General features: G+C 39.7%; 1 protein-coding gene across 10 annotated transcripts in view; it reads right to left on the minus strand.

Moving 5' to 3' along the window:
- Positions 1–19,793, minus strand: part of dcaf6.S (DDB1 and CUL4 associated factor 6 S homeolog) — a 51,889-nt gene extending 32,096 nt beyond the window's left edge. For 2 of the 10 annotated variants that reach the window (XM_041583157.1, XM_041583156.1), the window contains exons 1-8: positions 19,671–19,791; positions 16,649–17,326; positions 15,508–15,569; positions 13,261–13,353; positions 9,829–10,014; positions 8,249–8,362; positions 6,704–6,839; positions 5,403–5,617 (exon numbers count right to left, since the gene is read on the minus strand). In XM_041583157.1, the coding sequence (XP_041439091.1) occupies positions 5,403–5,617; positions 6,704–6,839; positions 8,249–8,362; positions 9,829–10,014; positions 13,261–13,353; positions 15,508–15,569; positions 16,649–16,739 (897 nt within the window). In that variant the 5' untranslated portion in view covers positions 16,740–17,326; positions 19,671–19,791. 10 annotated transcript variants of the gene reach the window in all.
- Positions 19,794–26,295: the final 6,502 nt, after the last annotated feature.

The following is a 26,295-nucleotide window of genomic DNA, read 5'->3' on the forward strand; positions in this document are numbered from 1 at the left end:
GCCTGAATCCGGAAGCGAAAGGCTACTTGTCCTTTCTTAAGTTCAATTCATGTTGCTAAGTTCAAAACTGAAATCTTCAGTACAGTATCTGCCTATAAGTATCAACCATTTGCAAGTAATGAAATCTAAATGCATGCTTAGTCCATTCTCTGGGGAGAAATAAAACACTTAATAGCATCACGGAGATGCATATAATCAAGTGATATTGGGTTTTTGGCACTGAGGACAAAACTAAATTGGCTCCCTCTGCAACTATGCTGACTACAGTCTTTGGAAATTTACAGAAGGCCGTGGGAAAGTGATTCTTGCAGATGAATCTTGAAACATAATGGTCTTGGCTTCAGTTGTTCTGCAGAACCTGCCAACGGGCTTGGTTCTCTGGACGTATAGCTTTTGCATAGTGCTCAAATGTGTATCCCATGAAGTAGAGAAATTGGAAGTTAAAAACAGCATTCAAATAAATGAACTATTTATATTGGTAGTGAGCAGAACATGTCAAATTCTGCGATAGTTTCATGTAAACAAAGCAAAACAAAAAGAACAAAAACCTTCTCTGGGCTCTAATTAAAAACAGGATTTGAGTCTCTCACCAAAACCTGTCCCCTACTGGGATTCACAAGAATAAAACAAACTAACAGGTCAACTAATTACCGGTACTGTATTTTTGTTGTACAAAAATATGCACCTTTAGGTATTTCTCCCTGAAGCCCCTCTTCATACTAATTATGCCTCAAGTTAGATTACTCTGGGGAATTAAATCTCTTAGGAGCACTGTACATGAGTGAGAGGTACCTGCCAGGTTCAATGTTGATAAGAGTATGGTTATGCACTTAGGTAAACATACCATAAACGAGAGTTAGAACTAAACTACTTGGGAGATTTTGTAGGATGATATCAGATAGATAGACAGATGGAAATACATTGACATTCCGATGTAGCTACAGTAACAAAACATACCATCCAACTTCATTTGATACATTGTGCAGAAAAGCAGATCAGATTGTGCTGTGGCATGACAAGATCTTATGGCTTTGTAGGGATGTGCATATATGTTCACAGGGGTTCATTTGATGGCTTTGGTCTTTTTTCAACCCAAATAAACTATGTAAGCTGGGCGAAATGTATCTCTCTTCAATCTCTACTCCAGTTACCAGCTCATGTTGTCAGAAATTAAAATGATAAGATTAAGTAAAAGTGGCAGTAATTTAGAACATATATTTGCTAGGACCCTAAGGCATTATGCTCAGATTCTTGCAATTAAATGTATTAAACTTCAAGTCACTGAAAGTACATTATATGCCAGTAATTAAATATATGTACTCATTCATTTCAGTAATACTGTCAGCTTGTGCCAGACCAAAGGACATTTTGCCACAGCCAACTGTGCAGTTTGCTGCTTCTCTTATCAGCATCAAAATAAGACAACACCTAAATAATATATATATATATATATATATATATATATATATATATATATATATATTTTATGTCGGTACAGTGAACGCACTCCTCCCGGATAAAATTCAGTAGATAGTGGTGTGTTGGTCAAAGCTTGATAATACAATCCAATAAATGTGTCTTTAACTGAACCTGTGAATAAAGACACATTTATTTCACTAATATGAACGAGTGCGGGTCCATTTACTGGATTATATATATATATATATATAATACACAAAAGCCATGAATATCCTGTAAATTATATCCTTATAAACGGTGAGTAGTGATGTCATCAGTTATAAACGGTGAGTAGTGATGTCATTTCTGTCACATGACTCACTAAAATTTGTGTATTATAATAAATAAAGTACCCCCAGTTGTAAAATATGAGGATATTAGAAGTTACCTCGGAGTTCCATGACCTGCATAAAAACACTCGGCCTTCGGCCTCGTGTTTTTATATGGTCATGAAACTCCTCGGTAACTAATAATATCCTTATATTTTACAAGAGGGGGTACTTTATTCACTATATCTTCCTCAGGAGATTACAAACAAACAACCAGAGACCCATTCCCATCCCAGAATTTAAACCCACTGGCCGTTTTTTTGCGCCCAAATGTGTTGCTAAGCAACCACCATACACTGTGAGGGTGTGTGGGGGTCAGCGTTACATGGTGTGGGAAGTGAGAAAGTAGTATAGAACATCAAGGGGCAGATTCACTAAGGGTCGAATTTCGAAGTTAAAAATACTTCGAAATTCGACCCTCGAATTGAAATCCTTCGACTTCGAATATCGAAGTCGAAGGATTTAGCGCTAAACGTTCGTTCGATCGATCGGAGGATTTTTCGTTCGATCGAACGATTAAATCCTTCGAATCGAATGATTCGAAGGATTTTAATCCAACGATCGAAGGAAAATCCTTCGATCAAAAAAAGTTTAGCAAGCCTATGGGGAACTTCCCCATAGGCTAACATTGACTTCGGTAGGTTTTATCTGCCGAAGTAGGGGGTCGAAGTTTTTTTTAAAGGGAAAGTACTTTGACTATCGAATGGTCGAATAGTCGAACGATTTTTACTTCGAATCGTTCGAATTCGAATGAATTTAACCAATTTGATGGTCGAAGTACCCAAAAAATACTTCGAAATTCGAAGTATTTTTCATTCGAATCCTTCACTCGAGCTTAGTGAATCGGCCCCCAAGTGTGCAATTAAGTGTAGCAGTACAAGGTAGCAAAAGCAGGAAAAGAATTAGGAGAGAAAGTAGCGAGTAAGATAATTGCCTCTGTGTCAGAATAAAGCTATTATCCCAGATCTGAGCCGCAGGCCAATCAAATCGCTACAGTATCTGCAATGTCCAATCGGAGGACAGTCTAGAGGTGGGTGTGCGCCTCAGCACTCTGGAACTTCTGTACACCAGTCTAATAGCAAGTAAGGGTTACCGGGACAACCAGATAACGCTGTCGCAGGCTGACTTGAAAGGTAAAGCCATGTCGGCTCAGAGCGTTTGACCAGCGTATAGTTTGTATGTAGCGCTTGGATCTCCCAGCTTCTCGAGCTGCCAAAGCACAGTCGGCGGGGTCCTATCCGCATTTTTAGCGTACTATACGCAACAACAATGACCCAGAGAAAGTACATCTACAACTAAGGGAAACCTTCACTAAATTTCTGGACAGAGGTTATAAGGAAGAAATATTGATTCAACAACTCCAGAAGGCCCTACAATTCACACAAACTGACCTGCTCACTGGAAAAACCACAGACACGCCACCAGCTGCACAGTTGGTCTTTACATCTAAATATTCACATATTTCAAAACACCTTAAGAGCAGTATACAAAAAAATTGGCCCATCATTGCTATGGACAATAGCCTTTCTCTATTTGAGGCCCGACAACCTATTTTCGGCCATGGGAAAAACCACAACCTTAAGGGTATTTTGGTGAAAACAGATTTCATTGACAAATCCCAGACGACCCATAATTGGCTAAGTGGACAGCAGAAATTGGGTTGTTACCGGTGTCCAGATTGTACTACATGCAGGTCTCTCCTCGTAGGAAAGGATTTCCCTTACCCACACACGGGCAAGCGCTTCATGATACAACACTCTCATGCACCACATCATTTGTGGTGTACATTGTAACGTGCCCATGTGGCCTCTGCTACGTGGGGAAAGCTACTACCCCATTACGCGACAGGATCGTGAATCATAGATCGGCAATTAGTAAAGCCATTAAAGAAAATTCGGGCAAACGACCGGTAGCGAGGCATTTTCTTCAAATGGGACATGGTCTGCCCACCTTCCGCTGCATGGCAATAGACTTCCAACCACCACTGCCACGTGGTGGCAATAGAGACCTGACCCTCCTCAGGAGGGAAGCAAGATGGATACACCGACTGGACACTGTCACCCCCCGAGGACTCAATGAAACACTACCTCTGGGTTGCTTTATTTAAGCAACTCATGGACTATGCCTTTCTTCTTTCAAAATAAGAATTAATTGTTCTAAGACTTTTTGATTTTTTTATGCTTGATTTTGTTTTGGTTACAAATATATAGATTTTTCATTGATAAATTCATGACTCTTCCCCTTACTCCTACAACTGAGAATTGTGAATATTAGGGGACTTAGACATTTAGCATAGCTTTTTTAGATAAATATAATAAACTGTTATATTGCATATAACCATAACATTTGTGTCTTTGATCCCCATGTCTTTCTTGTTGCTTCTGATATATTCTTACTGTTTTTAATGTATATCTCTTCCTTTCTCCCCTCTTTTAACTCTTTGCCCCGTACATGTCAGGAGCTATTGGATGTATGCCAGCAGGGGCGGTTCATTGGTCCATGACACAGCACTATGTGGGTAGTGGCGGAAGTACCCATCTTTCATTGAAGGTCAACAGGCTGACTTTGCCCGCTAGCAAGCGTTATATGAAGTGCTTATGTGAGCACAGTAGTTATTTACCAGCTACAAACAAGGGGTTCATAAGGCCCCCGCCAACTCTGCTTTGGCAGTTCGAGAAGCTGGGAGATCCGAGTGCTACATACAAACTATACGCTGGTCAAACGCTCTGAGCCGACATGGTTTTACCTGTCAAGTCAGCATGCGACAGCGTTATCTGGTTGCCCCGGTAACCCTTACTTGCTATTAGACTGGCGTACAGAAGTTCCAGAGCGCTGAGGCGCTCACCGACCTCTAGACTGTCCTCCGATTGGACATTGCAGATATTGTAGAGATTTGATTTTCTCTCCTAATTCTTTTCCTGCTTTTGCTACCTTGTACTGCTACATTTAATAGAACACTTCATGTTCTGTACAACTTTCTCACTTCCCACACCATGTAACGCTGACCCCCACACTCCCTCACAGTGTATGGTGGTTGCTTAGCGACAGATTTGGGCGCCAAAAAACAGCCAGTGGGTTTAAATTCTGGGATGGGAATGGGTCTCTGGTTGTTTGTTTGTAATCTCCTGAGGAAGATCCCTGTGGGGGATCGAAACGCCTGCATTAAAAAATACCCTGTGAGTGTCACTTTTCTTGCAAATATCTACTACTTTTTGGCTGGCACCCAGGTCGTTACAGAGTTAACGGAGTGCACCTTTGGACTTGGTATTATATATATATATATATATATATATATATATATATATATATATATATATATATATATTCATTTTTTTTTTGAGAGCTCTTTGTTTTTACCCATTATGAGATGCTTCTTGTGGGATACCTTGGTTATGACAAACTTTTTTTATAGGCCATCAATTTATAGCATTTATTCTAACTTGCGTACTCAGCTTTAAAAAATGCACACTCAATTTTAAAATCTACAGAAGAGCTTAAATATGGCACTTGCTTTGGTAATACTTTTTAATTTTTAAGATAGCTCAATATTTAGGAAAACAACTTTTGATCTTTCATTAATCAAGCATTTACATAAGGGGTTTTGCGGACATTTACCTCGTCCCTTTTCTGATCAGATGAAGGAAATTTGAGCTCTTTTGCTTGGTCATCTTTAGGATCAAATAGGTAAATATAGTCCGAAGAGTAGCTCACTAGAACCTCTTGCCCATCTTCACTATAGCACAAGGAGGTCACTCTGCAGGATTTGTTTGCAAGATGTGAGGGAACAAAGCGGACACACATTCCTGTAGTTCCACTATTTGAATAATTGTCTATGAAACAAAATAATTAATTACATCCAATCACTTAATACACCAGTTTATATGTTGTGGGGTGCTGTACAATATTCAGAATAAGAGCGAATCATAGGAAACTTCTGTAGCATAAATAACTCACATGCATAACCCCTTATTTTAGGCAAACATATATGAATGTAATTATTCATTTTGTCTTTCTTTACTATGCAAACACAATTTAGGATGCACAAAGAAGAAATACCAGTATACACAAATTATACCCTGGCCTAGCACACCTTTAAGTTTTTGGATTCCCTGTAATGTAGAGCAAATATGATATTTGGTTCAGAAACAGATGTACAGTATATGATGTATAAAATTTTAAGAACAAAATAAAGCCCCAAAAGAGTTAAGATAGTAAACACCTTATGTTTGTACTTCTGTACCAGCTTGAGGCCACCATATGTCTTCAGCAGCAAAGAGCAATACCTTCACTATTGCCCACAGCAGCTCCCCCTTTCTGCTGATACTTGTTCTGTTTTTTTTTTTTAGTTATACAGATTACATAAAACACAAAATCCATGATACAAGGCTGTTTAGTTATCTCATGCTACGTGGCAGTACAGAAAGGTCATTCTGCCTCATAATTAATATTCAGCACGTTAGCATCAGTTTTCAGATTTCAACTCACATTCTGATAAAACTATTTAAAAAGGGATTCTGTTCTCAGTCTCAAAACTATAGGCCGGTTAGTCGGACATTAGTACTAAAATGAATGTTTCTATGTGGACAAAGTTCAAGGGGTAACCAAGGTAAAAAAATGTCCTTCCCTTCACATCTCATTTTGTAATTTAATTTTGTATTTAATTAATGTCTGTTGACTGCCACATTGATTAGCAGTTAAAAATGTATGAAACTGTATTGTAATGTGCTCCAAGTACATTCTGAATGGCTCTAGCAAATAAGAGTATTCCCGAAATGTATACAAGCATAAAAAAACACGTCGATACCTAAAAAATGGGTTTCACATACACAAACAGCAAAGAGTGGCTAAAATAATTATATAACTATACTAAAGATTACCAGTGTTCTAAAACTACAAGCCTTACACACATTACTTACTTGTTGCTCTAGTTCCAAGCATACGGCGATCATATATTCTCACTGTACTGTCCGAACATCCAACAGCAAGGTAGTATGGCGCTGTGGGACAAACTGCAATTGAGGTAGTAGCCCGTCTGCAGTTAATTAGAATATCCTGAAAGAAAATACATTTAAAAATAGAAGTATTACAAAGGCTGCTAGAGTTAAACCTACTAGTATTAAACATACAGTTTAACAATAAACATTTATAATTCATCAGAAAATGAATCACAAATAATCTTTACTATTGCAGTAGGGAGAAATAAGTAACCTTATGTTAATTCTCTTGTATCTTAAAGGAGAAGCAAACACTAAAGTTAAAAAAACCCTACTCTCCTACCCTACATAGACCCACTCCCTCCCCCCCCCCACCCTAGCTGCTACCCTGGGCAAATACCCCTAAGCCTTTACTTACCTCTCTGTGCAGATTCTGTCTAGCGGAGTTCATGGGCGCCATCTTCAGCCGCTTCGGTAATCTTCAAGTCTTCTCCTGGCGCTTCCAACTGAGCATACGCCAATATGGTACTTACTTCCCAAAGTTTAGCGAAGAGAGGAAGATGGCGCCCGTGAACTCCGCTGGACAGAATCTGCACCGAGGGGTAAGTAAAGACGTCTATGTAGGGTGGGGGGGGAGGGTTTTTTAACTTTAGGGTTTGCTTCTCCTTTAAAGTGTATTTAAGTGCACATGTTTTTTTTTTAAAGTACGTTAATTGTTGATTAGTGACATTAATTTAATGAACTGTGTATAGGCTAGCCAGTCACTTCCAAAAATTTTATTTACATTTTAATATAATAATTGAGAACCCAGTGTATGTTATTAATTGTACTAATGACTCATTACTTACCAGAAATCCAGAAGTAATTTTGGCCATTTCATACAACATGTTTTAGTATCAGTGTGTCATCATATAAATACCAGGGGGCAGATTTACTAAACTCGAGTGAAGAATTCGAATGAAATAAAAATTCGAATTTAGAAGTATTTTTTTGGGTACTTCGACCATCGAATTGGTCAAATTCGATTGAATCGAATGATTCGAACGATTCAGTAAAAATCAATCGACTATTCGACCATTCAATAGTCAAAGTCCTGTCTCTTTAAAAAATACTTTGACTTCATACTTCGCCACTTTAAACCTTCCGAGGTTCAATGTTAGCCTATGGGGACCTTCCCCAGCACTTTTCTAAGTTTTTTGTGGTCAAATAAAAATCCTTCGATCGATCGATTAAAATTGTTCGATTCGAACGATTTTATCGTTCGATCAAACGATTTTTACCCGATCGTTGGATCAAAGTATTTGCAGTAAATCCTTCGAATTCAATATTCAAATTCAAAGGATTTTACTTTGAGGGTCGAATTCGAGGGTTTTTTAACCCTTGAAATTCGACCCTTGGTAAATCTGCCCCCAGGTGTCGGTTTTGGTGGTGTTCCAATGTAGCGATAATTTTATACATCCGTGCAAGAAAAGTACTTAAGAAACAGTAGAATTAAATATGGTTAAAGATTTTCATTAACACTCTTACATCTTTGCAGTCTTCTTTTGTACAGCTGGTCTTCATCCTGGTATCAAACCATCTAACAGTTCCATCTTCACCACAGGACAGAAATGTGTAGGGATCATTGGGTACTGTCATAATCTGTTAACAACATGGTTTGTATTATTTATGAATCTCAAAATCTAGAATCATACTGTGAAATGGAGTAAACAACAATAAAATGCCATCTATTCCACTTCCAAATGCTGCATCCCACTCACCCCGCCACCTAGAGTGCATGAACTGTGAATCACTAGGATAAGGTGAATAGTCCAATACACTGCAGCACACTGTAGAGCAGGGCAGCCATCAGGGGGGACAGGGGGGAGAGTTGTAGGGGGCCCGAGGGTAAGGGGGGCTCTGGCCACACTTACTTGATTAGCCAGGCCCCCCATCTATCTGAGAGCTGCTGACTTCGGGAAGGCATGAACGTTTAAGGGGCCCTGGCCACCAATTTTCTTATAATGTGGGTGGGAGGGCCCTGGCCACCAATTGTTTTTTCTCATGTGGGGTCCTAGCCACCAATATTTTTTAATGGGGGGCCCTGGCCACAAATGTTTTTTATGGGGGGCCCTGACCACCAATATCTTTTTATTGTTTATTAACATGTGGGAACCCTAGCCTCCATTATTTTTTTTGTTTTTTTACTGTGTGGTGGGGTAGGCGGACCTGTGGGTGGGGCTTGCGGTGGGCGCAGCCCAGGGGGCCCAGGAACTTTTGTTGTACGGGGCCCTGCAATTTCTGATTCCGGTCCTGCTGTAGAGTAAATGATTTTTTTAAATAAGTGAATTTATCAGCTCATAGTTTTTGAGTAGACAACTAAGTGGCAACGTTTTGATAAAGGGTCCTGCCAGGCCAGAAACGTTGCCACTTAGTTGTCTGCTCAAAAACTATGAGCCAATAAATTCACTTATTTAAAAAAATAATTTACTCTACAGTGTGCTGCAGTAGACTATTACATTGAATTTGTGACCCATGGCAGGTTTTAACACTGTTCGAGCACCTGGTCCTAAGGGATTCATCACGCAAGGTTAGAGCACTCCATTATTGTGTAGTATAAGGTGAATGCCACAAAAGACTCTTGGCCCATAGAAAACAGTTTAGATGTGTATAACCTATTTTCATCCCTTCAAATCTACTACCCAGTGATTTATGAGTGGGGGTACCCAGTAGCACAATACCATATTTAGATCCCAATGCGAATTCCATATACTTGTAAGATTTCCCACCCAATTTTATTTTTTAAATGGTTGCTACTATTGTGCAAAGTGTTTTACTTCCATGGTCTGTTAGGAGTACCACAGCTTTCTTTGCTCAAATTCAAATTTTTAAAAAGTAATAAAACAGAACTTTGAACTTGATCCCAACGAAGATATAAAAAATCCTTATAGGAGCCAACACCCTCTTGAGTTTATTTAATGCTTTAATGATTTTTAAATAGACAAAGTATGTTGATGCAAACTACAGAAAGGACCCTTATTCAAAATGCTTGAGACCTGAGGTTTTCTGTATAATAGGTCCCATATCTCTATAGAAACAGAATCTGAAAACATTTGGCTGTATCTTACCTCATAAGCGGTTCCATAATGGCATGTAAATTGGCGCTGCCTGTTTGTGTCTGCATCTTTCTCAATATCTGTATAAAATATAACTCCATCTCCAGAGCAGGATATAATCTGCTTGTCATTGGTAAGAGGCAGGAACTTTGCACTGAAAATATTGGCTCTGTGACCTGATCGAATTCTTGTGAGGACCTTAATAGAAATGTTTAAAAATTTGTGTTAAATGTGATTTTTGTTTTAATTAACACACAATTATTTTTTCCACTCTGCCCATTTTCTGCTTTCAACCTCCTCCTGTCTTCTTCTTACATTCATTGAGTTTCTGCTTGCCTCTGGCAACCCATAGGGCTCTGTATTGCGCCCACTTTTATTTAACTTGTTCATTAATGACTTAGGGGAGGGTATTGTAAGTAATGTATCAGTGTTTGCAGATGACACAAAACTATCCAGCCCAATTCATTCCATCCAGGATGCAGCATCCTTGTAACAGGATCTTGACAAACTGGAAATCTGGGCAGCTAAGTGACAAATGAGTTTCAATGTTGATAAATGTAAAGTCATGCACCTGGGATGTAAAAATATCCAAGCCACTTAACGGGACTCTGCTAGGCAAATCCATAATGGAAAAGGACCTTGGAAAAGGACCTTGTAGCAAGCATCAAGGGCAATTAAGGTCTTGAGCTGTATTAAAAGGGGAATTGATTCACGGGAGGAGGGGGTCAATCTTCCACTTTATAGAGCACTGGTAAGGCCCCATCTAGAATATGCTGTACAGTTTTGGTCTGCAGTGCTCAAACAGAACATTACCAAATTAGAGAGGGTCCAGAGAAGGGCAACTAAGCTGGTAAAAGGTATGGAAAATCTTAGCTATGAGGAAAGACTAACCAAATTGGGGTTGTTCACACTGGAGAAGAGGCGCTTATGGGGTGATATGATATTGATCTATAAATATATAAGGGGATCATATAGTAATCTCTCTAATGCTTTATTTACCAGTAGGTCTTTCCAGCTGACATGAGGTCACCCATTCCGATTAGAAGAAAGGAGGTTCCACCTAAATATTCGGAAGGGGTTTTTTACAGTGAGAGCTGTGAAGAAGTGGAATTCTCTCCCTGAATCAGTCGTACAGGCTGATACATTAGATAGCTAAGAAGGAGTTGGATAGCTTTTTAGCAAGTGAGGGAATACAGGGTTATGGAAGACAGCTCATAGTACAAGTTGATCCAGGGACTAGTCCGGTTGCCATTTTGGAGAAGGATTTTTCCCCCTCTGTGGCAAATTGAAAAAGCTTCAAATTAGTTTTTTTGCCTTCCTCTGGATTAACTAGCAGTTAGGCAGGTTAAAATAGTTGAAGGGTTGAAATTGATAGACGTTTTGTCTTTTTTCTTTTATGTTACTATGTTTTACTATGTTAACCCAATGCTATCTAGCCTCAAAACAAACTTAACCTATTTAATGTACCTTGCTTCAAATACTATAAAGGTAAAATGACTAATTATTTTCAACTACCTTAGAAGGCATACTTATGAAGGTGTGTAAAAAGTGGTGTTAGATTAGACCAAAAATCCTTATTAAACAATAAAAAAAAACAATGTTCACCAGAGTATATGATTCTTGGGTAGAAGGGGCAAGATAACTTGTCTGCTTTGCATATTCTGCATTACTAACTAGCCATACAAGATATGTATTTCACATAAATATAATCATTAACTGGTAATTCTGGAATTCCTTATACAGAAAATACATTGTACAAGAGTTTGATTAATGCATGCAAACCTACATTGGGCAAAATTTACAATTTTCTTTTATTCATTATATACTGCATATAAGCTTACTGATCTGAGCAGTATACTGTATAACTTGAGTGGACAGGGCCATAGGATAGAGTGGTTGAGAAAGCAATGAAAGCTCTGAAGAACTATAAAGAAACTCATATTGCAGCAGTAAAACAGAAACCGGTTTTAAAGCAAAATATATAATTGTTCTGAGTATGCATACATCTGCATGGAATACTAGTATCCTCAGAATTCCCTTTCCTAAAGCACTAATTTTTCTAATTCAAACCAAGAACAAAGGGCCCATTAGCCAAGGTTTTGCATTATGCTTTTGTAAGCCCAAAACAACAGCACAATACACAGGCCACATGTAAAAAGGATTTCTTACATTGATATAGACACTTAAAAACAACCCTTCAAAATATTAATGTACATGAAACCTACAGATTCTTATGCTAAGGCACTACTGCTGCACAAATATGACCCCTCATAGAGACTGGAATTAGATAGGTAGTGTAAAAGCATCAGGCAAATACTTATGACAAAATTATAAGTAGCACACAAACACAATGTTACAATAGATTTTTAAAAAAAAAAAAAAAAAGGTTTAAAGGAATTGTTCATTGTAATAAAAAAAAAACTTGGTTAATAGGCTGTGCAAAATAAAAAATGTTTCTAATATAGTTAGTTATACAAAAATGTAATCTATAAAGGCTGGAGTTACTGGATGTCTAACATAACTGAACACTACTCCCTGCTTTGCAGCTTTCTAACTCGGAGTAAAGATCTTTCCAGGAAAGATTCGTTTGTTTCAGTACACATGTGTAGAGCGGATATACAGGTAGAAACAATAGAATTCTACCTGTATATGACGATTCAGCACTAACAATGGGCAATTTTCGGGTTTTTTTTTTTTTTTATAGGTTCCCAATCCAAATTTTCCCAATCTCCCACCATACACGCATTGAATATCGGACAAAAAGGGGGGCCACGTGGGACCTGTGAGTTTGCAATTGATCCTTAGCATGCAGGTCAGATTCAAAAGCAACAGTTATGACCCATGTGGCCCCCTCAAGTCTCTGCTTGGTTACTGCCTGGTAACCAATTGGTGGAAACTAAGAGAGCTGTAAAGCAGGAAGTAATGTTCTGGCTATTATGTTAGATATCCAGTGACTCCAGACTTTATAGATTCGATTTTTGGCTAACTAACTATATATTAGAAACTTTTTTCATATTGCACAGCCTATCTATTTACCTAGTTTTTATTTTTACACTGAACAATCCTTAATATCTAATTTTTCGCTTTAAAAAAGAATTACTGTTTTTTTTTTTTTTAATATGTTTGCTTTCAGCTCTGGGGCCTGCAAATATCTTTTATTTGTCATCTAAATAAACTTCAAACTGGTCTAATTTTCTTTAATTCAACAAAACACATATTTATGACTTGGCACATGCCTTTTGCATAACTACAAAGGCAAGTGTGGACCACCATGCAAAACGAGGGGCACACATTGCTGACACAGTTCAGAAGCTGTATTGCATGGATGATATAGTACCTACTGGTTATGTACACAATCAGTGGTGGCGAGCCTATATTTTAATGCATGTATAGAGACAAAACAAGGTTTGTATAACATATAGAATGCACTAAAAATACACTTACTTTTTTATCGTAGGGGTTAGTGATAACCAAAGTGGTATCATCAGATCCAGATAAAATGTATTCCCCTGTACTACCCCAAGAAATTGAGTTTACCTGTATAAAGAACATTAAAAAAAATATTAGCACACAGTCCTTACATATTTAGCATTTTAGGTATTACTTACTATTTTTTAAGGGGTTGTTCACCTTTCAAAATTTTTTGAGTTCAGTTGTTTACGGATAGTTGACCAGAAATAAAGACTTTTTCCAATTACAATTTGTGACCATTTTTCTAATATTGAAGTATAAGGTTTAACTTTTCACCTTAAGCCTTTCTAAAGCAGCTCTGGGGTGGGGGTCGCCGACTCAGTAAACTGTTCTAAATTGATACATTTAGTTGATACATTTCTTATATTTGGCCCTGCTAAACAATCATAGATCTGACTAGCTATAAGCAACATTACCAGTAATAAGATAAGAAATGTATTCATTAAATGTATCAGTTTAGAAAAGTTTGGGGGTCGGCAACCGCCCCTGACAGAGCTGCTTTAGAAGGTGAAAAATGACACTTTACACTTCAATATTAGAAAAACGGTCACAAATAGAAACTAGAAAGTAATTGGAAAAGTCGTTATTTCTGGTTTGAAGGTGAACAACCCCTTTAAGGTAACTTTTATTATGTTATAGAACGGCCAATTCTAAGCAACTTTTCAATTGGTTTTCATTATTTATTTTTTGTAGTTTTATAGTTATTTGCCTTTTCTTCTGACTCTTTGCAGCTTTTAAATGGGTGTCACCGACTTTCTTCTAAAAAACAAATGCTCTGTAAGGCTACAAATGTATTATTATTGTTACTTTTTTATTACTGATCCTTCTATTCAGGCACTCTACTATTGATATTCCAGTCTCTTATTCAAATCAATGCATGGTTGCTAAGGTAATTTGGACCCTAGTTACCAGATTGCTTAAGATTCAAATTGAAGAGCTGCTGAATAAAAAAGCTAAATAACTCAAAAACTACATATAATAAAAAATGAAAAGAAATTGCAAATTGTCTCACTATATCACTCTCTACATCAAAGCCTGATTACTTTTAACGCATACCAACAAACAAAATTGAATCTATTTGCGCAGACGAACCACAATCAAAATCACTTAATGGCAATAACAGACAGAAAAGATGTAATTTAATGCATAATTACATTTTCAGTGTAACAGCTTCATCAATATACATCTAGAAAATGTTTCAAAAGTTTGCCAGTTATTCAAGATTCATATAGAGCCATATTATTTTTAAATGATGATGACATACAAGTACATTTATGGAGCTGAAACGGAGGCTGAGCTGTAGCTAGCAAACAGCTGGACAGCTCTAAAACATTTCATGTTTACATGAAATTTCAACAATTTTTTCTGGTTGCTTGAGTTTTGCTTTAAAAAAACTTTTGCCTTAATTTTTAAAATGAACAATTCCTTTTAACACTCAAGTACTCAAGTAAAATAATTGTAAAATAGAAAATGTTTGTACATAAGCAAGTATAAGATTGGTACATCACACTGCCTCTATTTGTCATAATTTGGTTGAAGACTACCAATACTAAACACAGGTTTGAGCTCTAAAATAAAGAAGCAGAACATTACCATTACAAATGTTACTTTTCATTCCTGTCATAAAATTCTTGCTTTCACAAATCATAGCTTGGCCAAAATATTTTATTAGCAGCCCAATTAACAAAAACTCTGTCTTAAATATTAAGAAAAGATGGAAAGAACAAGCAAGGAGGCAGTGCTATGCTGCTCATACCCATGACATGGTTCTGCCTCCCAAACCCCAGACTCTGCAGTCACTAAAACCTCTATCTCCCTCACAAATTCACATAACCTTCATTTCTTCCCTCACCTAACAGTGAAATACCACCTTCTCTTCAGAATTCTGCAGTCAGGATTCCCTCCCTCTCCCCTGCCTTAAACGCTCAACACACCAGTACCCTGAACTGCTTAAGTCCATTTTTTATTCCCCAGATGAAATAATTTTTTGGTCAGGCCTCATTACAGTAGATAGTACTTCCTGAATAAGCATTTTCCCTCATAATATTCTGGACTGCCCCAATCCTTTACAAATCCTCATAGTACTCCTATTGCCACGACACAAATCTAAAAATGTCAACACATTACATAAAGGATTATTTGGTATTTAAAAGTAAATGATTGTATTTTTGTATTGAATTATCCTATAGAAAATACTGATACTATGTTAGTTTTACTTACGCAGCCATCATGTACATTTAACGTTGCTTCCAATTTAAGTCTTTGGACAAACTCTCTTCTCCCTAAATAAAATAAAAAAATATTTTTATTGCTACAACACTATAAGAATGCTGAATCTAGACAAAAAGGAACAAATAACTACAGTAGAACCTCACTTTTACATCCCCTGATTTTAAAGTGGACCTGTCACCCAGATACAAAAATCTGTTTAATAAAAGTCCTTTTCAAATTAAACATGAAATCCAATTTCTATTTTTTATTAAAGCATTCATAGCTGTTGTAAGCTCATTTAAAAATCTTAGCTGTCAATCAAATATTGTCTGCCCCTCCTCTATGCCCTGGGCATAGAGGCGGGGCAGACAATTACTTTCACTTTCCACTCAGCACTTCCTAGATATCACTGCTCTCCCCACATTCCCCCATTCTCTTTACCATTTAATTGTGTAGCCAGGGCATGGGAATGGACATTGGGTCCCCCATTCTTGTGCACAAACAAGATTCTGAGATAATGCAAGGCTTGCCTTAATAATAAGTGTCCACAAAATAGCTGCTGCCTGCTTGCTATCATTTTGAATTCCCATACTGAAGGAAACAAGATTCAAATAAATTATATAGTGTAATTAAAGTTCATTTTGCTTGACTAATGTGATAAAATAGAATTTTTAATAATATTTTGGGTGACAGGTCCCCTTTAAGTTTCCCCTCATTTTACATTGTTGTTTTGTAGTCCCACCTATATATTGCCTTGATTTTTACATTTTCCTGGATTTTACACCATTTCGAGGGTTATACTGTAACTTGTTATGTTGCCACTTAATCAAAAAACGAAACTAAAGAACAAGCAAAGCAAAGCAAATTTTGGGGCCAGAAAAGCACAGGAAGGAGTTCTGCCACTCAGGAAAAACTTTTGAAATATTGTTTCTGACAGCAGAAGCCTTACGTGTTTCGTGCATTAGGGGCCTATGACTAAGTGCCCCTAAGGCACGAAACGTGTAAGGCTTCTGCTGTCATGTTTTTGCTACAATAAAAATATTTTTTACTACATCTAATGTTGGGAGTGCAGTCCGGTTTGTGCCAGCCCTTCATTATAATCTATCTTAAGCTTGTTATGACCTTTGTTTCAGTTGGCAAAACCACTCACCCAAATAGTTGATTCGGACCACATCAGGCTCACCCAATCCAAGAGAGCGTTTCCTCACATCCCATAGTAGACCAGAATAGCACCGTGACATAGTCCAGCTCCTGCTGTATATCCTTTCAGGCTGGCTCGTCCAAATAAAGGGAATTTTTGTTAAAAAGAAGTTGACTTGTTTTGACCAGTATGTGTGTGTTGATTAGGACTCGCCTGTATCCATAATACAAAGAGTAAATGACACAACAGTGTTGTCTCTGTTAAAGCACTTGAGTTATGTTTCTGCTTCCTAATTTACTTACAATGGCAATGGGATTTCTTGGCGCAAGGTAATGGCGATTCGTGAGTAAACAAAAACCCAAGTGCTTGGTTTCGCCTTTTAGCTTCGTCGGGAAAAACTGTACAAAGACTACAGCTCAAAGGAAGGCGGCCACTCAGCCTGGTACTTACAGGTTCCTGCTGTAAAGTTGTGCCAGTCGCTCAGTGCGAGCAACACACAGGGCCGGAAGCTGGAAGGGACGCTCTGGCAGCCATGTATCCTACCCACTCCTCCGACCAGCGAACCCTGTTTTGTTTGTTTGTTTGTTTGTGATTGAGGTGAAGAGTGGCAGCAGCTGAAGCAGTGACAGAAATAGAAAAAGGACCCAAGATAGAAATGGAATAGCTCGGCACATTACGTCACGTGACCTGTAATAAAGGAGGAGTTAAACACGCGGAATGGGAGGGGGAGCGGCGGAGTTGGAGGAACTATTGCTCGAGCGAGCCCCGGGGATTTTGTTGGTATTTTTTTGCAGCAACACAAGTAGAATATCATTTCTGGCAGTAAAATGAGATACATACTAGTAACATGTAAGCGCAAGATGGGAAATATCTCCCTTTACTTAAGCGCTGCCATAAACTCTTGGCTGCCATTGTTTTTATGAATTATCGGGCCCCCATACTAAGCGTTGTTCTCCCACACTGGGTGTCCTAATTATTAGCTACTGACCCTCTGATTTATGTGATCTTCCAACAATTGAAAAAAAGACCCATAAATAATGCCCCTAACATGCTGCTCCCCAATTATGCTAAAACCCCACCTCCAAGTCCCATTCACTCCCACACAACCCCACAAATCGCACTTATCCATCTCGGGCCCCTTCCTGTCAAGGGGCCCTTAACTACAGCATCCCTCCCTTTTTCTGCAGGAAAGTCCTGATTTTGATAGCTCAGCTCTCAGCCTTACTGAAATGTCCCAAGTTTTTCTTTCATCTGGTGCACTGATGCCAGAAAAAGATACAAAGTTTAATAAACTTAATTAAAATAAGAGGCTGTATGGCAGAGAGTCCAGAACACCGTGCTGTTGCACTTTAATACATTTGTAGCAATTTAAGGTAAGCAAAGATACATTTGTAACTATTTAAAGGAACAGTAACACCAAAAAAATAAGTGTTTTAAAGTAATGGAAATATAACATAGCGTTATACTTCACTTGTAAAAGGGGTTTGTTTGCTTTAGAAACTCTACTATATTGTATATGAACAGGCTGCTGTGTAGCCATGAAGGCAGCCATTCAAAGCTGAAAAATGAGAAAAGGCATAGCATACAACAGCGCGCCCAGCTCCCTTCCAGAAAAGTATTTGGAGGGCCAGGTGCGCATATGGACTCCAGCACATGCACGGTCCCATGACCATGGGGTCTGCTTCCTCTGTAGTAACACCAGTGGATACTGTGTATCCTGTGCTTGAATGGCTGCCTCCATGGCTACACAGCAGCTTGATTATATGAACTATATTTGTGTTTTGAAAGCAAACACACCAGTTTTACCAGTGCAGGGAAAGAGTACATTATATTGTCCTTCATTTAAAACTCTTTAATTTTTGGGGTTACTGTTCCTTTAATATAAGCAGATCTATTGGCAGAACTGAGACTAGCAGCTTAAAGGGCAATTTCATATTCATTAGCAAAACTGTTATAACACATAAAACATGGCACTAAATTTCCCAGAAATGTGTTCAAATATTCATAAACTGCCAAACTTTGTAAAATGGACATGATAATTAGGGGGTGTGGCCATACAATGGGCATGGTCAAAAATAAGGTTGCCGTACTATGTGCAGATCATGCTTCTGTACCTCTTTACAGGGATGTATGCTGCAATAACCACCCTGATGGTGGTCCTGCAAGATAAACATTTGCTGTTGACGTGTTAAAGGGACAAATGACTTCAAATGACTGAAAGTCATACCTGGACAGTTCCAGAGATAAGTTTGCAAGACAGCCTTTTTCAATCTGGATGGTCTGCAAATCCTTACCTTAGAGAGGTCCAGGCTGAGGATAGAATAGTCTGGAAAATTACCAGTTTTAAAATATCTTTCCCTTCCCTTTATTCCCTAATAAAACACTTGCATAAAACACTGAACCAGTGGCAACTTTGGGTGCCTCAACAAGCTACAATGATTTTTTTTTTAGCACAGGCGCAAGGGCTGGGATAGAGCAGTTGGAAAAAAATATTTAAGTATTAGTGCACCTTTAAATAAAATTTTAGTATGTTGTAGACATTGAAATACTGAGACAATATATGGTTTTCCAGTCATTTAGCTTCTTCAGCAGCTCTCCAGTTTGGAAACTGAGCAGCTATCTGGTTGCTTAGATCTTATTTACTCTAGGAATAAAAAATTTCTATTGAGTTGTTTTAAGATTGTTCACCATAAACAAATACTTTTATTCAATTGCTTTCCATCATTTCATTTTTACAGTTTTTTCCAAATTTAAGTTTAAATTTAAATGTTCCTGTCTCTAGTCTCTCAATCTGGCAGCTCAGTAATCCAGGCGCATCTAAACCGGTTACAATTCGCTACATTTAGTGGATACAATTAGTTGATACATTTCTCAGCTGTATCTGTGGAATATTAGCAGCAATTAGTATCAATTCTAACAGCTGCCTTTAATGAAATTCAATGATTCTGTTCAACAGGGACAAAGATAACAAATGTATCCCGTGCAGGGCCACCATCGGCTCTTAAGGGTGGCCCGGCCGTGCTCCACTTACTTGGATTAACCCCCCCCATGCACGCAGCCCGATTTACTGTGCGCGCACACTGGCTGCTGGATTTACTGTGCCGCACCAGGACAGCATGAAGGCTTTTTCTTCTTCCCCCAAATCGAGTTGCTCAGCCTGCCCGCTCCGCATTTGGCCCAGCCCTCCCCATCCCTGATTGGCTCAGCCCTCCCCATCCCTGATTGGCTCAGCCCTCCCCATCCCTGATTGGCTCAGCCCTCCCCATCCCTGATTGGCTCAGCCCTCCCCATCCCTGATTGGCTCAGCCCTCCCCATCCCTGATTGGCTCAGCCCTCCCCATCCCTGATTGGCTCAGCCCTCCCCATCCCTGATTGGCTCAGCCCTCCCCATCCCTGATTGGCTCAGCCCTCCCCATCCCTGATTGGCTCAGCCCTCCCCATCCCAAATTGGCCCAGCCCACTCCCATCACTGATTGGCCATGGCGCCCCATCCCTGATTGGTTCAGCCAACTTCCATCCCCGATTGGCCCAGCCCACCCCCATAATTGAATCAGCAAATGTGCTAATAAGTGCCAATGCAATGGTCTAGCCAGTGCAGAGTGAGCTATTTCTTTTTATTTTACTTATGTATAACTGGGCTGCCATCAGGGGGCACAAGAGGTACAAGTGTACCGGGCCCGGGGCTGAAGGGGAGCCCGGTTGTGCTGCATTTTCCGAAATAGCCGGACCCCCTTGACAGCGCTGAAGCCGTGCCGCCCTTCCGAAGTCCCGAACATGAAATGCGGAAGTGCTGAGAAGTCCCGAAGCAGCGAAAAGTCCTGCAGCCACGAAAAGCGAAGCGGCGAATAGACCTGAAGTCACGAAAGGAGGCAAAGTTGAAGTCCTAAAGCCATGAGTTCAATTCTACTGAACACCAATGTAGGTTTTTTTTTTCTTAAATCCCATGGGCACCAGTGTATTATTTTAATGCTCTATAGGCCCCTGACACCAATGTTTTTTTTAAAAAAAATATTCTCTGGGGCCCCAATTTTATTTTTACTTGTAAGGGGGGGCCTGGCACCAAGGTTTTTTTTACAAATATTCTTTGGGGTCCCAATTTTTTCTTTTACTTGTAAGGGGGCTGTAATAACTTACTTCCCTGGTAATCCAGTGGTGCGGCGGGGACGCCCGCCTCGCCGTTCTCCTTTGCCTGAATGCGCCCTGGTAACTAGGGCGCGCAGCGCACCTCTGCTGTATTTATTGGCGCAATGGTGCGAAAGTTTAGGGTATTTAAAGGGCCAATGTACTCCTTTTCACTGCCCGTTATAGGATTTGTTCCTTGTGAGTTTCCTGGTGCTTCTGTGATCTGTTTCCTGTTGTGTCCCCTGCCTGTTTTTGGACAATTCTGACTTCTGTATCCTGACCCTTGCCTGGTAACTGACTCCGCTTATTCGGTATCCCTTCTGATTGATCTCCTGGTTTGACCCTTACCTGCCTGACTCTGTTTGTACTCTGCCTGCCCCGACCCAGCCAGATTTGACTACGCTTTCTGCCTACGCCTTGTACCGCGACCTTCTGCCCAAAAGACTTTGCATTACCATCGTGCCCCTTTGCTCGTTCAGAACCTTTCGCTTGGCACCTCTCTTAATAAGACCTGGCGGAATCCGATTAGCCGAGGGCTCCTCCTGAGGTGAAAGGCGGCTGTTAAAGGCGGAAGCAAGAGCCGAGAACAGGGTGCTTAGCATTGGTTCTGAATTTACGGTGCCGACCGTGACAGGGGCCCTGGCGCCAAGGTTTTTATTTAAAAAAAAAAATGCTTTGGGGCCCCATGTTTTTTCTTACTTGTAAGGGGGTCCTTGGCAAAAATGTTTTTTAAAAAATATACTCTGGGGCCCCAATTTTTTTTTATAACTTGTAAGGGGTCCTGGTCAACAATTATTTTTTTTTAACTTGTAGGGGGGCCCTGACCACCAATTTTTAAAAAAAAACTTTTATGGGGGGCTCTGGCACCACAGTTTTTTCTAAACTTATAGGGGGCCCTGACCATCAATAGCTTTTAATAACTTGTGTGTGGGGGGGTTACCTTTTTTAGTGCTGATGTCTATATGGTCTTTTAACTGTGGTGTGGAGTGGGCGGGATCATTGAATCCCATAACTGAAAGCCAGAAGAAGGCAGAAAAGGAAGGCAAATACAACCCTGTTTCCAAAAAAAAGAAAAATATTGGGATACTGTGTACAATCTAAATAAAAAGAGAATGGGATGATTTGCAAATCCTACAAACCCTGTATTTACTTGCAAATAGTACAAAGACAAAATTTAAAATGTTAAAAATGAGAATTTTTTTTCCTGAAAATTGTATGCTCATTTTGAATCTGAAAACAGCAACATACTTAAAAAAAACTTAAAAAGTTAGGATAGGGTAATGTTTCCCACTGTGTTGCATTACCTCTACTTCTAACAACACTCTGTAACCATCTGGTTACCAATTGCTGTAGTTTAGAAAGTGAAATGTTGCCCCATTCTTGTCTGATATAGGATTTCAACTGCTCAACAGTTCATGGTCTTCTTTATCATATTTTTCCTTTTATAATGCACCAATTGTTTTAATAGTGACAGGTCTCGACTGCAGATGGACCAGTTTAATACCTGAACTCTTCTACCACACAGTCATGCTGTTGTAATAAGTGCAGAATGCAGTTTACCATTGTCTTGCTGATAAAAGAAAGGCCTTCTCTCAAAATATATAATCTGGTTGGTATCAACACCAATAACAAATCAAATAGTCCTTTTCCTCTTTAGCCTGGAGTATGTTGTGCCCATGATTTCCAAAAGGAACTGAAAATTTTGACTCGTCAGTAGGGATGTAGCGAACGGCGGAAAAAATGTTTGCGAACATATTCGCGAACTTGCGTCAAAAAATGCGAACGGTTCGCGAACGTCGCGAACCCCATAGACTTCAATGGGAAGGCGAATTTTAAAAGCTAGAAAAGACATTTCTGGCCAGAAAAATGATTTTAAAGTTGTTTAAAGGGTGCAACGACCTGGACAGTGGCATGCCAGAGGGGGATCAAGGGCAAAAATGTATCTGAAAAATACTTGTTGACACAGCGCTGCGTTTTGTGCTGTAAAGGGCAGAAATCACACTACATTTCTAAACTTGTGTAATAAACTGCTTTAAAACGTCCGGCGTCTACATGCCAATCAAGTCGTGTAAAGGTTACAGCATGTTCACACGCAAAGACAAAACGCAGCGCTTACTGCAACGCAAAAAAACGCAAAGAGCTTTCATGAATGATACCGTCAAGTGAGCAAATAATAGTTTTTAATTACTAGTTTCTTGTCACCTCCAGGATGTTCGTCCTGTTGGTGACAATATTTCTGTAGTGGTGTGTTTAGCAGTCACCGTGCCTGTGCGCAGGCAGAGGTAATTCAATGTACAGTGAAGTGAACCAAAAAACACTGATTCTGCAGTGTGGGCCCAGTTTTGGTCTACTTTATTGATCACCTGCGGTGACCATAAAAGATGCGATTTTGCCACTGTTGCAGAACCCTGAAAAATTAGGCATGTGTACTTTCCTGAAAAATTATGTTTTTTTTGTCGCAGCCACTGAAGCACAGAGGCCAGAAAAAATATGCCATATGAATGCTAAAAATATAAAAAAAATTTGTCGCAGCCACCGAAGCACAGAGGCCAGAAAAAATATGCCATATGAATGCTAAAAATATAAAAAAAATTTGTCGCAGCCACTGAAGCACAGAGGCCAGAAAAAATATGACATATGAATGCTAAAAATATAATTTTTTTTTGTCGCAGCCACTGAAGCACAGAGGCCAGAAAAAATATGCCATATGAATGCTAAAAATATAAAAAAATTTTGTCGCAGCCACTGAAGCACAGAGGCCAGAAAAAATATGCCATATAAATGCTGAAAATATGAATTTTTTTTTGTCGCAGCCACTGAAGCACAGAGGCCAGAAAAAATATGCCATATAAATGCTGAAAATATGAATTTTTTTTGTCGCAGCCACTGAAGCACAGAGGCCAGAAAAAATATGCCATATAAATGCTGAAAATATGAATTTTTTTTTGTCGCAGCCACTGAAGCACAGAGGCCAGAAAAAATATGCCATATAAATGCTGAAAATATGATTTTTTTTTGTCGCAGCCACTGAAGCACAGAGGCCAGAAAAAATATGCCATATAAATGCTGAAAATATGAATTTTTTTTTGTCGCAGCCACTGAAGCACAGAGGCCAGAAAAAATATGCCATATAAATGCTGAAAATATGAATTTTTTTTTGTCGCAGCCACTGAAGCACAGAGGCCAGAAAAAATATGCCATATAAATGCTGAAAATATGAATTTTTTTTTGTCGCAGCCACTGAAGCACAGAGGCCAGAAAAAATATGCCATATAAATGCTGAAAATATGAATTTTTTTGGTTGCAGCCACTGAAGCACAGAGCCCAGAAAAACTCAGGATTTACCTGTCCAAAAAGTTTTGATTAAAATGAAACCAGTAGGGTTTGCACCCTAGTTTGTAACGGTGGCGGAGGGAGGAGGACGCTAAAGGACAGCTGTGTGTGGAGTCATGCGGCGTGCAGAGAAGGACAGCTGCATGGGGAGTCAGAACAAGTCTTCCGGCGTGCAGTAACCCTCCGAGATCCATGCCTCGTTCATTTTAATAAAGGTCAGGTAATCCACACTTTTGTGACCTAGGCAAGTTCTCTATTCAGTTACAATCCCTCCTGCTGCACTGAAGGTCCTTTCTGAGAGGACACTTGAGGCGGGGCAAGACAAGAGGTTCATGGCAAATTGTGACAGCTCTGGCCACAGATCAAGCCTGCGCACCCAGTAGTCCAGGGGTTCATCGCTCCTCAGAGTGTCGATATCTGCAGTTAATGCCAGGTAGTCCGCTACCTGCCGGTCGAGGCGTTCTTTGAGGGTGGATCCAGAAGGGTTCTGGCGCTGCCTTGGACTGAAAAACCTTTGCATGTCTGACGTTACAGAGTGGCCAAAGTGCATTGTCCTTGCAGGTGCGCTCGTGGCAGGATTACTGGCACCTCTGCCCCTGGAATGTTGATGAGTTCCTGAAGTGACATCACCCTTAAAAGCATTGTACAACATGTTTTGCAGGCTGGTTTGTAAATGCAGCATCCTTTCGGACTTGTGGTACGTTGGTAACATTTCTGCCACTTTATGCTTGTACCGAGGGTCTAGTAGCGTTGCGACCCAGTACAGGTCCTTCTCCTTAAGCCTCTTGATACGGGGGTCCTTCAACAGGCATGACAGCATGAAAGACCCCATTCTCACAAGGTTGGATGCAGAGGTATCCATCTCCGCTTCCTCGTTATCAAGGACTATATCATCCACGGTCTCCTCCCCCCAGCCACGTACAAGACCAGGGGTCCCCAAAAGGTCACCACAAGCCCCCTGGGAAGCCTGCTCCTGTTGGTCCTCCTCCTCCACAAAGCCACCTTCCTCCTCTGACTCCACTTCTGACACCTCTCCCTGCATTGCAGCAGGTGCCTGGGCTCGTTCTGGTGATTCCGACCAGAAATCGTGCGCTTCCTGCTCCTCGTCACGCTGGTCTACAGCCTCATCTGTCACTCGTCGCACGGTACGCTCCAGGAAGAAAGCAAAGGGTATTAGGTCGCTGATGGTGCCTTCGGTGCGACTGACCATGTTTGTAACCTCTTCAAAAGGGCGCATGAGCCTGCAGGCATCGCGCATAAGCACCCAGTAACGGGGACCTCCTCATCACTCATTATGTCCATCTCTGTTGTGTTGTCTGCCAGAATTATATCTGGTGTAACGTCCTCATCTCCTTCATCTTCTTCTGCCAATAATGGTTGCGCATCACTCAGTTCAAGAAACTCATGTGTAAATAACTCCTCTGACTCCAGTGAAGAAGGGGCGCCGGTGGTGGAGGAAGTGTTACGTGGGGTGCCCATAGCAGAGGAGGATGAGGATGTTGTGGCAAAGTTAGAAACGGTAGAGGATGGGGTGTGCTGTGTAAGCCAGTCAACTACCTCTTCAGCATTTTGGGAGTTCAGGGTAATTGCCTTTGTAAAACTGGGCAATTTCCTAGGGCCACAGGATTAGTATTTACACAGTAATCTGCAATTAACTTCCAAATTATTAACTATCAGTAATAGTAAAATAATTTCTAAAAAAAAAAAACAACCAAATGGTAAGCTTACACTTTGGCATTAGGCATATCATAAAACAAGAAAGAGTACAATAGAGACCTGGTTGAATAAATGTATATCAAAAGCAACCATTGCTTGCACTTTGATAGTTTGTGTCTACTGCACTGTATCTGAGCTGAACACACAATAACAATGAATAGATAAACAGGTAAATTTAAAAAATATATAAAACAAGTTATCAATTGAATGTTTTCTTTCGTGCTTTCCTGACAGAAAACTCCTTGATCAGGCTTGTGAAATCCATTTTTTGTAGGACATCACTTTCAACTGACATCAGTGCCAGGTGATTCAGCCTACTCTGTTGCATTGTTGACCTTAGTTTGTTTTTTATAAGTGACAGTTTTGAGAATGAGAGCTCCACACTTTCATTTGTTACAGGTAATGTCATGAAGAGCCGAAGAGCAATATCAACATTCGGAAAAACAAACAGCAATTTCTTCTGCCTTATTAACTGTAGTAGGCCC

The sequence above is a fragment of the Xenopus laevis genome, chromosome 2S (genome assembly GCF_017654675.1).
Source record: "Xenopus laevis strain J_2021 chromosome 2S, Xenopus_laevis_v10.1, whole genome shotgun sequence".
NCBI lineage: Eukaryota > Metazoa > Chordata > Amphibia > Anura > Pipidae > Xenopus > Xenopus laevis.